Genomic DNA, 15,197 nt, shown 5'->3' with positions numbered 1-15,197 from the left:
AACAGGTAATTATGCCACCGGGGATGGGGGGAGGCAATGGGGCAGCGGCGCCGGCAATGGGTGCCCCTGCCCCTTCTCTCCCCCTGGCTGTCGGCGCCGGCAATGGGGCGCCGGTACCGATAGTCAGGGGGACAGAACGGGCAGCGGCGCCCATAGCCAGGGGGAGAGAAGGGCCGGCAGCAGGGCTCTAGACCCCAGGAAAGGCAGGGGGAGAGAAGCGGGCAGCAACGGCCTCGCTCCCCCTGCCTTTCCTGGGGGTGTATCGGCGTATAACACGCACATAGACTTTAGGCTAAAAATTTTTGCCTAAAAAGTGCGTGTTATACGCTGATGAATACAGTGTGTATGTAAATAATATATATATATATATTATATATAAATCTCTATCTGCGTTTCCCAACCAGGGTGCCTCCAGCTGTTGCAAAACTACAACAGCTGGAGGCACCCTGTTTGGGAAAGCGCGCGTGTGTGTGTATATATACACACACACACACACACACACCAGATACAGGCGCAGCACTCCAACAAAAATAAGTGATTTAAAGAAGTAGTATCATGGACCAAGTCACAACATTTTTGGTTCGGTTCGTTAAGAGGAGCACGGGAGCTAGCTGGGAGGGTAACATAGTTCCCGAAGCAGCCGACAACACAGCAGCTGCTTCAGGACTTCTATAATATGGCGCCAGCACACTCTTGTGTCGGACATGGGCTTTGTTATGCGCATGACATACATGCGCAGAACAACCATAATTTAAGCGAACGGGACGTCTCCCGTACCAGCTTGTCTATGTACATACATTGCCGTAGAGCAAGTGAGCTGGTGTCGTGAAGTGACGTCTGCACACGTGCTCTGGTAATGGCCGCCCCCATAACACTGTTTTACATTAAAATATTCAAAAAATAAAAAAATGTAGATCGCATTAACTAGGTATTAAAATTCCAATAAAATAAAATATGTGACACTTTCCCTTTAAAAGGTAGCTCCCACATCACTTTTTTTCTTTTTTCTGTCCCTGCCTATTACCCATCTATCCCTAACCCCCTCCCTGTCTTTAATTGCATTTTTTTTTGTTTTTTTTTGTTTTTTGACACACATTAAAAAATGCCTTTTTGTCTGCCTGGTAGTGTGCTCACTACCATGCAGACCATCCCCAGCAGGCACCACGTCACTGATGCCTGCTGGGGCCGACACTTTCGCACGTAGTTCACCTATACAGGGCGCCTCCAGCTGTTTCCCCACTGCAACTCCCAGCTTGCCCTGACATCTATTGGCTGTCAGGGCATGCTGGGAGTTGTAGTGGGGAAACAACTGGAGGCATACTGTATAGCTGAAAACAGTATCTGTGATCGCTGTGCACATCCCCCCCCCCCCCTTAGTTCACCTATTCAGTGTCCCTCCAGCTGTTTCCCCACTACAACTTCCAGCTTGCCCTGACATCTATTGGCTGTCAGGGCATGCTGGGACTTGTAGTGGGGAAACAACTGGAGGCATACTGTATAGGTAAATGGCTGCACATCCCGCTCCCACCGCGCAGCCCGCAACCCCCCTGGGCCGCTAAACCCACTACCCCCCCCCCCCCCCGCAAAAGCACAAAAAACACATTGAAAACAGACACAACAGATATTTTTACCTGTCGCCGTGAGCCGGGGCCTGCCAGGGAGCCTGCGCACGTCCTCTTCTTTCAAAGCGCTCGCTCCCGCATGTCTGATTGACAGGCGGGAGAGAGCACCGCAGTGAATGAATTCCGATTCGTTGCCAGGCTTCAATGAGTCGAAATTCATTAGTGACGTCACTGCCTAATGCATTCGGCCACTAGGAGGGCGACGCCTAGTGGCCGAATTTAAAAGTGATTTTAAACTGTTTTAAAATCACTTTTTTAAATTTAAGTATATTAGAGATATGTTGTAGTACTTAAGTACTACAACATATCAATTTTTTTATTTCATGACAGTGCCCATTTAAAGAATATGTAAAAGAATTTTTTATTTATTTTAACAGTACAAAACAAGGGTTGGTATTAAAAAAAAAAAAGTTGGAAGAAGTTTAACATGAAATGGGGAAAACACAACATGCAAAAAAATATCACTCACTTTGGGAGGTTTGAAGGGGTAGTCTGTTGGAAAATGGATCGTCAAGAAAAAGACACCGCCTTGATATGGACTGTCATTCTGTCAGAGAAATACAAGTGTTAAATTGATCTTGTCAAGTTTTTGCTGTATGCAAAAACAGTCAACTATGCCATTGTGTACGTCAAACGTATAGGTTACAATGCATTTTTTGATGCTAGTCAATAGGAAACAGATTCTGCTGTATGGCAGACAGCGGCAACAGTTAACATTTTGTACACTTGAAAAGGGGGGACACCAAAAAAAATAAAAAATAAAAAAAAATTATGTTAAATTGAATCTACCCTTAGGGTAGAGTCACATGTAGGGTAGAGTCACAGCTTATCTGCTGCAGATCCGCAGGTGACCCGACCTATCATGTGCCTCCAGCTGTTGCCCTGCCTTGCCCCGCCCACTAGCCTGCTTGCAGCAGCAACCGGCCGCTCAGAGAAGCCACACAGGGATTGGTTTGTGGGTGTAAGACTACTGTACCCCAAGAGACCCCACAGTTCAGTATGTAATTACACATACAGTATCCTGCGCATATTTGATGCACAGAATTTGAAGCTGCAGATTTGATGCTGTATTCAGTTACCTTACATTGAACTCTGCAGCTTCAAATCCTGCGCATCAAATATGCACAGGATACCGTACATGTGAATAGACCCTCAATGAGGGTTTGAATGGAGCAGCGTTTGTACAAGACTGCTGCTCCATTATAACAACATGTTCAGCTACTAAACCAATTGAACACCAATTCCTAGCAATCCAGGGATCTCAGCAATTGGACACCCACCGATATAACACATCACCTGCCTTGTAATGAGCCATTAAAATGTTTTTCCAACAATGATACTCCTTGCGGTTTAAATATTCTCTGCACAGCAGTGCACATAAACAGAGTTATATTCTACAAGTCGGCATTGATGGCTTCCCACAAATTGTATAACAGACTAGTCACTAGTAGTCTGGTTGAATACAGTGGCATAGCCATAGACCTTTTTATAGAGACTTTTTTTTTTAAAGTTATTCCAGTGTCAAAGCCTGAAAAGACATGTAAACTGGGCATTAAAATACACTGAGAAATAATTTGTCAGTGTAGTGCAATAGAAACACTACATTTTTAAAGAAGTTTTATGGTAACACATTGTGTATACAATGCGTATTTAACAGGGCATAAAATCCGATGCAAAAATATGCTGCATATTCTCATATGAGCAAAGTTACAGAAATTCAACTCGTCACGAACCTTGCGGCTCGGCAGTTGATGCCTTTATCCTGCATAAATTTGTTCAGCTTTCAGGTGCTCCGGCGGTCTGGGAAAGGTGTATACAGACTAGAAGACTCTTCTAGGACTGTATCCACCTTTTCCAGCCCACCGGAGAACCTGAAAGCTGAACAAATTTATGCAGGCTAAAGGCCGCAACTGCTGAGCCGCGAGGTTCGTGACGAATCAAATTTCTGTAACTTTGCTTGTCTCTAGAGCAGACAAACAAAGCTACCCGATGGCAGCCGTGTGTGTAGTGAGGTTAGGAGGCTGGCCGCACATCAGTTACATTGGCATGCAGGCCCCACTGCACGCTGCAGCATATTCCCAGCTATGCAGTGGACAGTTCAGTGAAATACGCTGCATATATGCAATGTGTGACCCTACACACAAGAAACCCTGTATGAGCCAGGCTTTACTAAAGTTTTGGTCATAAAAAAAAAAAAATTTCAACTGTTCACAAGTAGCGTATGTTCACAATAAGGAATTGGGAGTATTTAAGATTAATAATTTAGGTCAGGAAAAACCTGTTTGCCATTTTCTCCTTTCCATGAAATTTGCACCGAATTTCCATGCAAAACTCATTTCGTCAATAGAATAAAAGAGAATCCTACTGACTTATGGGTTTTTAGCTGCATATTCCCCTTGAAGAATGAACATGTTAATTTATCAGGCAGATAAGCATTTACCGTCTGAATTCTGCTAACAAATTCCTCAGTGTGAACATGGCAGCGGAAAGTCCATAGTAAATTCCTCTCTAGCTCCTCAGTGTGAACATACCCTTAGGAATTATTGCTTTCCTTGGTGACTGAACAGAAGTACATGTTTTAGAAATCATCATATGCAAAGCATTAGACATAGACAGTTCCAATTTCTAACTACTTACAGGACCCATAATTGTTGCTTGCCAATGAAACACTGCAAAAGATGAAAAGTTTTAGCATTAATACACGATAGCCAAGTGTTAAAGCTACACAAAATACAGCTAAATGTACATCTATAAGCAAAATGTTACGCATGGTTTCCCGTAAGTGGGCACAGCCCTTTGAAACATTTGACATTCCCCTTTGATCATCCAGTCCGGGTGTTTTGACCCCCACCGATTGCTAGGAAGAAAATCAAGTGCTTTCACACACCGCACAACAGGAGACTGCCTTCAATAGAAGCCTATGAACCAGTGTCTAAGCACCCAGACCAATCAAAACTTGACGTGCCAAAACTGACAACTGGTTAATGGGCATTAACCCCTTAAAGGAGAACTCCGGAATATAAAAATTGTCGCCCATAGTGCCGGCAGTAAAAAAAAAAAAAGAGAAGATGTACATACCTTCCTCCCCTCCCCCGGGCCTCCGGTAACCGGCTTCGGTCTCCACCGCGACCCACTTCCTGGTTGCCTGTGGTCGGATGAATCATACTGCGCTCAGCCAATCACCAGCCGCGGTGAAGTCAGACTCGGCCGGTGATAGGCTGAGCGGCAGTGTGAGAACGCTTTAGGACACAAAATTGTTCACTACACCGGCACCTGTGACCGGGGCCGAAAACGTCACACTGCCGCTCAGCCTGTCGCCGGCCGAGTCTGACATCGCTGCGGCCAGTGATTGGCTGAGCGCAGTAAGACTGACCATCAGCAACCAGGAAGAGGATCACGGCGGAGGCCGGAGCCATTTACCGAAGGCCCCCAGGGAGCGGAGGAAGGTATGTACCTCAATTTTTTTTTTTTTTACTGCTGGCAGTATGGGCGACAATTTTTATATTCCGGAGTTCTCCTTTAAGGACTCATGGCTTTTCCGTTTTTTCCTCACATTTTAAAAATCACAACCATTTCAATTTTGCACCTACAGACTCGTATGATTGCTTTTTTGCACCACCAATTCTACTTTGTAATGACAGTCATTTTACCCAAATATCTAGTGCAAAATAAAATAAAAAAAATCGCTGCATGACAAAATTGAAAAAAAATTAAATAAAACCACCATTTTGTAAATTTTGGGGGCTTCTGTTTCTATGCAGTACATTGTTCGGTAAAAGTGACCCCTTCTCTTTATTCTGTAGGTCCATACAATTAAAATTATACCCTACTTATATAGGTTTGATTTGATCCTCCGGGGAAAAAAAAAATAAATCATAACTACAAGAATGAAAATGTATGTCCTCTTCTGACCTCTATAACTTGTTTGTCCGCATACAAGGACGTATGAGGGCTCATTTTTTTGCGCTGTGATCTTAAGTTTTTATTGGTACCATTTTAGTTTTGATCAGACTGATTGCTTTTTATGGTATAGAAAGTGACCAAAAATACACTATTTTGGAATTTTGAATTTTTTTTTTTTTACATGTAGATCACTGACTGTGGTTTAATTAGAGATATTTTTATAGTTTTCACATTTATTCATGCGAAGATAACACGTGTTTACATTTAATTTTTACAGCTTTTTTTATGGGAAAGGGGGGGTGATTCAAACTTATTAGGAAAGGGGTTAAGAGATCTTTAACTTTTTTTTCATTTTATTTTGCAATGTTATAGCCCCCCATAGGGGACTATAACATGCATTACACTGACTGACCACACTCAATGCTATGCCATAGCAAAGCATTTATCAGTGTTTTCGGTGCTTGACTGCTCCTGCCTGAATCTCAGGCACGGAGCAGTCATATGGCTATCGGACAATGAGGAGGCAGGTAGGGACCCTTCTTGTGTTCGTAAAATTGATCGGTACACTGCGATTTCACAACAGTGGTCCCAATCAGCCCTGCCGAGCTCCCGGCACTGCTTTAACTTTAGACGTGGCGATCAACTTTGATCACCACGTCTAAAGGGTTAATAGTGGACATCCCCCACAATCTGTGAAGTCCGGTATTAGCTGAGGGACAGACCCAATATGACGCGGGGTCACCGCGTGTCCCCACGTTATATCACTGGAGCAGGGAGTACAGGTACGTCCTGCGTCCTTAAGAGGTTAAACCCAATACACAGGGTTATAGCGCAGAGCAACTGGATTAAAACAACTTCTAAAAACTTAACCAAATGGGTGCTCATTAGAGATGAGCGAACTTACAGTAAATTCGATTCGTCACGAACTTCTCGGCTTGGCAGTTGATGTCTTTTCCTGCATAAATTAGTTCAGCTTTCAGGTGCTCCTGTGGGCTGGAAAAGGTGGATACAGTCCTAGGAGACTCTTTCCTAGGACTGTATCCATCTTTTCCAGCCCACCGGAGCACCGGAAAGCTGAACAAATTTATGCAGAAAAAGCCATCAACTGCCGAGCCGAGAAGTTCGTGACGAATCGAATTTACTGTAAGTTCGCTCATGTTCTAGATATACAGGGTGTATTATCCTCTGTGGCTAATATGTAAATGTCCTCAGCACAATGGAGGTGGGACCTGGAACACCCAGCATCCCTGCCTCCATGTCCTCAGTTCAGTTAGGCCCACCCACTTCACTGACCCCTTCACCCATGTGAGATGGGTGAAGGGGTCAATCAGCAGACACAAGGTATTGTGACACAACCCATGTCAATCAGCAGACACAAGGTATTCCTATATATGCTTTACCACACACAATTCTGCTGATTGACTTACACGGCAAAGTAAAGTATTTGATTCTCTCCCTACCACATACTGGCCCAGTCTGCCAAGGAGTCAGCGCTGCTGGAGAAACTGCTCCATGGCACACAACATGAAGATTAGCTCTTACCAAAAGATTCAGATGACAGAATCAAGGAAACATTCACAAATTTGTATTATTATATATTTTACACACACACACACACACACACACACACACACACACATATACATACACACACACAACAAACAAGTCCTTGGTAACAGATGCAAAAGGATGCCATTTAGTGGCATCCATTTTTCATCTTAGTATGAAGTCAGCCGCCTACAGACTCCCACAGACTGGACTACTACTACTACCCCCATCATGGAACAGACTTTTCCATGATTGGAGTAGTAGTTCCCAGGCTGCAGGAGTCTGGGGAGGCTACATTACTGCTTGTACTACTAGCCCCATTATGGAACAGTGTTCCATGTTGGGGGTAGTAACACAGGGGCTGAGGGATCACACCGGGTCTCATGAGACCCCATGCGAACATAACTTATTAACCAGGGAAGCGGGCCAGGGGTAGTAATACAAGCACTAATATAGCCTTCCCAGCCAAGGGAACTAATACCCCCATCATGGAAATAAGTCTGTTCCATGATGGGAGTTGTAGTAGTCCTGCAGCACTGCAGGAGTCTGCTGATTTCACCTGTTCTGAGCATGCTCAGAAGTGATAACTGCACCAGTTTATAATATCCATATTTGAACAAACGGATGACAAAAGCTCATCCGTTTGCCATAGACTTCAGTGTTAAATTTAGAATACAGTGGTCCTTCAACATACGATTGTAATTGGTTCCAGGTGAGCCATCGTTTGTTGAAACCATCATATGTTGAGTGAGTCTTACCACGGATCATACTCCTATCTCCGCCGCTACGGCCAGTCATTTCGCCGCTCCACTGCGCCGTCGCTCTGTCACAGTCCTCACGGCTCTGCTCACGCCGCCTCCATTGGAAGATGGGGCAGATTGAGCTGTGACATGACGGTAACAGAGACTGCAGGGCAGCAGTGAAATATTGGGCCAGAGCGGCATGGACATGTACGTATCATTCAGCAGGGCACATTAAACAGCTATCTGGCGGCAGCTGAAGCAGTCAGCGTTGCTGGATAACTTTTTTTTTTACGATGGCACTGACATTCATCATATGTTAAAATGATCATATGTCGGTGCCATGGTATGTAGGGGGACCAATGTATCCGTAAAAAAAAAAAAATATATTTATATAATATATATATATATATATATATATATATATATATATATATATATATATATACACATATACATATATATATATATATATATAAATAAAAGAGAGAAAATAAATTATATATATATATATATATATATACACATATACATATACACATATATACATATACATATACATATATACATATACATATATACATATATACATATACATATACATATATATACACACACACACACACACACACACACACACACACACACGGAACAGGAAGCAAATGGGTGATAAATCCTTTTTATAATTTTTCAAACTGGTTGCAAACGGGCATTTATTAACAGGGGCAGACGTTAATGTGAACAAGCCCTTAGGGTACATTCACACTGGTGGATTTTTTCCCGCCGCAGTCCCTACTTCAAAGGGGCTTGCGGCAGATTTTCCGCAGCGTAAATTCCACCGCTGAAAATCTGCTGTGGACAGCCGTGAGAGACCGCCCACTTACAAATACGCAGCGGAAAACCTGCAAAAAAATCCGCCCGTATGAACGTTATATTTGGTTATATTTAAGCTTCCAAATATGTTAGGATAATCTTGCAGCTGTTATTGTGTGGTTAAAAAAAAAAAAAAAAAAAAAATATTGCTGGTAGTGGGCAGCACAATTAAAAAAATAAATAAATAAACAGACAAAACACCCCCCCCCCCCAGATGTTACAGCTAGATTTGGTTTCTAGAGGTAAAACATGCCAATTTAAAATTAAAGGGGTTATCCAGCATTTAACGTATAATGAACATAATATATTATGCTTACTATCATCTCCAACTGGGCCTGCAGAACATTGTGCTGGAGGATCGCGGGCCAAATCATTCAGTTCCTGTGAAAACAAACAAACAATGTACTAAAGATCTATGCATGGCTAAATGGAAAAGATTAATAGCAAATTACATTGATGCATAACCTCATTAAAGTTCACCAAACAAGGTTAAATCGTAAAACCTACAACATGTTGACAGTAGTGAGGGTGTATGGTTAAGAGAAGCCCGTTTTTCTTTTTCAGACAACCCCAAACATTGTGTTCTGCAGCGTTTAGCTATTGAAAATAAGTTATCCTTGACCGTGTTAGTGGACACTAAAGGATTGTACAGTTGAAATTCAACATGCCCGATCCTTTTCTCCCCTGAGGTTCTGTCGGAGGAAGAGTTGAAACCTCACCATATACAGAATGTAGACAGATCCTGCCAAATATCAACCCATTCAACCAATTTGCCAAACGGGCAAGTGCACCTACTAAACAAATGCAGCACTCCAATTCTAAAGGTCATTACTGACAGATCTATACAGCATTATCTTTACCCCTTAAGGACCAAGCCCATTTTGACCTTAAAAGGGGTACTAGAGTGTATAAAAAAAATAAAAAAAAACATTTAGAATCAACTGGTGGCAGAAAAAGATTTGTAAATTTCTTCTATAAAAAAAAAAAAATCTTTATCCTTCCAGTACTTATTAGCAGCTGTATGCTACAGAGGAAATTCTTTGCTTTTAGAATTTCTTTTTTGTCTTTTCCACAGTGCTCTCTGCTGACACCTCTGTCCGTATCAGGAACTGTCCAGAGCAGCATAGGTTTGCTATGGGGGATTTTCTCCTGCTCTGGACAGTTCCTGATACGGACAGAGGTGTCAGCAGAGAACACTGTGGACAAGACAAAAATGAAATTCAAAAAGCAAAGAATTTCCTCTGTAGCATACCGCTTTTAAGAAGTACTGGAAGAATTAAAAATTTTTTTAAAAGTAATTTACAAATCTGTTAACCTTTCTGGCATGAGTTCATTTAAAAAAATAAAAAAAGTTTTCCACTGGAGTCCCCCTTTAACCCCTTAAGGACTCAGCCCATTTTGGCCTTAAGGACTGAGACAATTTTATTTTTACGTTTTCATTTTTTCCTCCTCGCCTTCTAAAAATCATAACTCTTATATTTTCATCCACAGACTAGTATGAGGGCTTGTTTTTTGCGCGACCAGTTGTCCTTTGTAATGACATCACTCATATCATAAAATCTATGGCGCAACCAAAAAACACTATTTTTGTGGGGAAATTAAAACGTAAAACGCAATTTTGCTAATTTTGGAAGGTTTTGTTTTCACGCCGTACAATTTATGGTAAAAATGACATGTGTTCTTTATTCTGAGGGTCAATACGATTAAAATGATACTTTTATATTCTTGTTGCGCTTAAAAAAAAAAATCACAAACTTTTTGACCAAATTAATACGTTTATAATCCCTTTATTTTGATGACCTCTAACTTTTTTATTTTTCCGTATAAGCGGCGGTATGGGGGCTCATTTTTTGCGCCATGATCTGTACTTTTTTTTGATACCACATTTGCATATAAAAAACTTAATACATTTTTTATAATTTTTTTTTTTATAAAATTAAAAAAGTAGGAATTTTGGACTTTTTTTATTTTTTTTCGTTCACGCCGTTAACCGTACAGGATCATTAACATTTTATTTTAATAGTTCGGACATTTACGCACGCGGCGATACCAAATATGTCTATAAAAAATGTTTTTTTACGCTTTTTGGGGGTAAAATAGGAAAAAAAACGGACGTTTTACTTTTTTATTGGGGGAGGGGATTTTTCACTTTTTTTTTTACTTTTACATTTTTTTTTTTACACTTGAATAGTCCCCATAGGGGACTATTCATAGCAATACCATGATTGCTAATACTGATCTGTTCTATGTATAGGACATAGAACAGATCAGTATTATCGGTCATCTTCTGCTCTGGTCTGCTCGATCTCAGACCAGAGCAGGAGACGCCGGGAGCCACACTGAGGAAGGAGAGGGGACCTCTGTGCGGCGTTCTGAATGATCGGATCCCCGCAGCAGCGCTGCGGGTGATCCGATCGTTCATTTAAATTGCGAACTGCCGCAGATGCCGGGATCTGTATTGATCCCGGCACCTGAGGGGTTAATGGCGGACGCCCGCGAGATCGCGGGCGTCGGCCATTGCCGGCGGGTCCCTGGCTGCGATCAGCAGCCGGGATCAGCCGCGCATGACACTGGCATCGCTCCGATGCCCGCGGTTATGCTTAGGACGTAAATGTACGTCCTGGTGCGTTAAGTACCACCTCACCAGGACGTACATTTACATCCTGCGTCCTTAAGGGGTTAACCCCTTAAGGACTCAGTTTCAGTTTTTGCATTTTTGTTTTTCCTCCTTACCTTTTAAAAATCATAATTCTTTATATTTTCCACCTAAGAATCCATATGATGGCTTATTTTTTGCGACACCAATTCTACTTTGTAATGACATCAGTCATTTTACCCAAAAATCTATGGCGGAAAAAAAACGGGCATTTTTCAATAAAAATTACACCTTATCTTTATTCCGTAGGTCCATACTATAAAAATGATATCCTACTTGTATAAATCATAACATGCATGAAAATTAATACGTTTAAAAATGTCTTCTGACCCCTATAACTTTTTCCGCATATGGGGATTTATGAGGGCTCATTTTTTATGGCATATAAAAAAAAAATTAAAAAACGCTATTTTGGACTTTGAAAGTGTAGTTTAACAATGTATTTTGATAGTTCGGACATTTACGCACGCGGCGATACCACGTTTGTTTATATTTATTTACATAGTTTTTTTTATAGGAAAAGGGGGGTGGATTAAGACTTATTAGGGAAGGGGTTAAATCACATTTATTAACACTATTTGTACGAGTATAACATTGCATACACTGATTTCTTACACCGATCACTGCCATGCAATAGCAAGGCATTGATCAGTGTTATTGCCACTCAACTGCTCCTGCCTGGATCTCAAAACGGAGCCTCCAGCTGTTGCAAAACAACTCGCAGCATTTCCGGACAGCCACTGACTGTCCAGGCATGCTGGGAGTTTAGCAACAGCTGGAGGCACCCTGTTAGGGGTATTCTACGCCCGTGATTCCCAATGTCCACCCCTATGCAATCTCTAATTTAGTCGTAAAATGCGCATGGCGCTCTCTCACTTCAGAGCCCTGTCGTATTTCAAGGAAACAGTTTAGGGCCACATATGGGTATCTCCGTACTCGGGAGAAATTGCACTACAAATTTTGGGGGGCTTTTTTTTCCTTTTACCCCTTATGAAAAGGAAAAGTTGGGGGCTACACCAGCTTGTTAGTGTAAAAAAAAAAAAAAAAATTTACACTAACATGCTGGTGTTGCCCCATACTTTTTATTTTCACAAGCGTTAAAAGGAAAAAAAGATCCCCAAAATTTGTAACGCAATTTCTCCTGAGTACAGAAATACCCCATATGTGGGTGTAAAATGCTTCGCGGGCGCACAAGGCTCAGGAGTGAGAGCGCACCATGTACATTTGAGGCCTAAATTGGTGATTTGCACAGGGGTGGCCGATTTTACAGCGGTTCTGACAAATGCAAAAAAATACCCACATGTGACCCCATTTTGGAAACTACACCTCTCACGTAATGTAATAAGGGGTACAGTGAGCATTTACGCCACACAGGCGTCTGACAGATCTTTGCAACAGTGGTCCGTGAAAATGAAAAATTTTATTTTTCATTTGCACAGCCCACTGTTCCAAAGATCTGTCAGACGCCAGTGGGGTGTAAATACTCACTGCACCCCTTATTAAATTCTGTGAGGGGTGTAGTTTCCAAAATAGGATCACGTGGGGGGGAGGTCCACTGTTCTGGCACCATGGGGGGCTTTGTAAAACGCACATGGCCCCTGACTTTCATTCCAAACAATTTTTCCCCCAAAAGCTCAATGGTGCTCCTCTTCTGAGCATTGTAGTGCGCCAGCAGAGCACTTGACGTCCACACATGGGGTATTCCCATACTCAGAAGAGATGGAGTTTCAAATTTTGGGGGGCATTTTATCCTATTACCCCTTGTACACCTGTGGAGTGTTAGGCTCACTGGACCCCTTGTTATGTGCCTTGAGGGGTATAGTAAGGAAAATAGTATGCCATGTGGGTTTTTTTTGCTGTCGTGGAACTATAGTGGCTTCCTAAATGTGACATGCCCCCCAAAAACCATTTCAGCAAATTTTGCTTTTCAAAAGCTAAATGTGACTCCTTCTCTTCTGAGCATTGTAGTTTGCCCGCAAAGCATTTTACGTCCTAACAGGGGGTATTTTCATACTCAGAAGACATGGGGTTACAAATTTTGGGGGTCATTTTGTCCAATTATCCCTTGTAAAAAATTTAAATTTCAGGGAAAAACTAGCATTTTAGTGAAAATATAAAAATCATTTTCACATCCAACTTTAACAAAAAGTCGTCAAACACCTGCGGGGTGTTAAGGCTCACTGGACCCCTTGTTATGTTACTTGAGGGGTTTAGTTTCCAAAATAGTATGCCATGTGGTTTTTTTTTTTTTTGCTGTTCTGGCACCATAGGGGCTTCCTAAATGGGACATGCCCCCCAAAAACCATTTCAGAAAAACTCACTCTCCAAAATCCCACTGTCGCTCCTTCCCTTCTGAGCCCTCTACTGCACCCGCTGAACACTTGACATACACATATGCGGTATTTCCTTACTCGAGAGAAATTGGGTTACAAATTTTAGGAAGATTTCTCTCCTTTTACCCCTTGAAAAAATTCAATAACTGGGTCTACAAGAACATGAGTTTTTGAATTTTCTCCTTCAATTTGCTGAAATTCCTGTGAAACACCTAAACGGTTAACAAACCTTTTGAATGTCATTTTGAATACTTTGAGGGGGTGCAGTTTTTATAATGGGGTCATTTGTGGAGTATTTCTAATAAGAAAGCCCTTCAAATCCACTTCAAAACAGAACTGGTCTTTGAAAAATTTCAATTTTTAAATTTTTTTTGAAAAATTGGAAATTGCTGCTATACTTTGAAGCCCTCTGATGTCTTCCAAAAGTAAAAACATGTCAACTTTATGATGCAAACATAAAGTAGACATATTAGCTTTAGTTTTCCTATTCATCCATGAGTTAGAAAGCATTCCATTTCTGTCTAGCTCCTTACCAGAAAAAGATAACACATCACACAAGCACTTTTGTTATTGTCCATCCTTTTGCGTTATTCAGAGATAAGTGGCAGCTTCATATAGTAAAATGTGCCTAGTTAAGTTATGCCATTTACAAATTCTATGGAAAAGCAGAGACTGTTTTGGTGGCCATCTGGAGCTCTCTGCTGAGAAAACGAAAGTTACACCTAACTATGAATTTTCTCTTTATTTTTACAATTTCACCTATGGTTTTATAATTAAAGGGGTATTCCAGGATTTTATTTGACTGTGCTACAGGGGCTGTAAAGTTAGTGTAGTTCATAATATAGTGTCTGTACCTGTGTGTGACTGTTTTCCCACGAAACTTCTGTGATTTTCACTCTAATATTTATTTTTAACAGCATACAAAATGACTTCTCAGATTTTTCCCAGCTTGCAATGCGGCTGAGACCTGACTCACTAGTCAGCTGATGACAGGGACCCTGTCTGCTTCAATGGGTGGAGCGATCGCTTGGTGGGAGAGAGATCAATCTGCAACTAATGCAACAGCTGTAGGCACCCTGATTGAAAACCACAGGTCTTTTGAATGGATGCAGCTCATTTATGTTTCAATGGGTGGGGTGGCTGATGTGTGGGAGGGAGGAAAATGGAATTGTGGGATTTGTAGTCAAAGAAAAGTCAAACAGGAAATACCAGTTCACAAAAAGCTAGCCACAGTGTTCTGGTAATCTCACAACATAGCCATTTATCCCCAAGACAAGCGCAAATCCTTCCTAAGCATGTCCATTACTGGTTGCCAGGTACATACTAAAATCACCTTATGGTGGATAACCCCTTTAAACTGCCAGGCAGGATGTGTTAATACAGTGCTCCCTCAACATACGATGGTAATTCATTCCTAACAACCCATCGCATGTTGAGGGATCCGTGCAATTTAAAGTATAGGAAGTTATACTCACCTGTCCCCGCCGCTCCGGCCCGCATCCTCACCGGTCCTGATGCTGTC

At 41.8% G+C, this 15,197-nt stretch overlaps 1 protein-coding gene across 2 annotated transcripts in view; it reads right to left on the bottom strand.

The window, feature by feature from the left end:
* Positions 1 to 15,197, bottom strand: part of UBE2D3 (ubiquitin conjugating enzyme E2 D3) — a 61,754-nt gene that overhangs the window by 25,602 nt on the left and 20,955 nt on the right. For both annotated transcript variants that reach the window (XM_056566450.1, XM_056566440.1), the window contains exons 2-4: positions 9,004 to 9,067; positions 4,260 to 4,291; positions 2,092 to 2,169 (exon numbers count right to left, since the gene is read on the bottom strand). In XM_056566450.1, the coding sequence (XP_056422425.1) occupies positions 2,092 to 2,169; positions 4,260 to 4,291; position 9,004 (111 nt within the window). In that variant the 5' untranslated portion in view covers positions 9,005 to 9,067. The remainder of the gene's footprint in view (positions 1 to 2,091; positions 2,170 to 4,259; positions 4,292 to 9,003; positions 9,068 to 15,197) is intronic.

Source organism: Hyla sarda, chromosome 1, assembly GCF_029499605.1.
Source record: "Hyla sarda isolate aHylSar1 chromosome 1, aHylSar1.hap1, whole genome shotgun sequence".
NCBI classification, from domain to species: Eukaryota; Metazoa; Chordata; class Amphibia; order Anura; family Hylidae; genus Hyla; species Hyla sarda.
The sequence above is the reverse complement of the archived record's forward strand: the minus strand, read 5'-3'. Positions and strand labels throughout refer to the sequence as shown.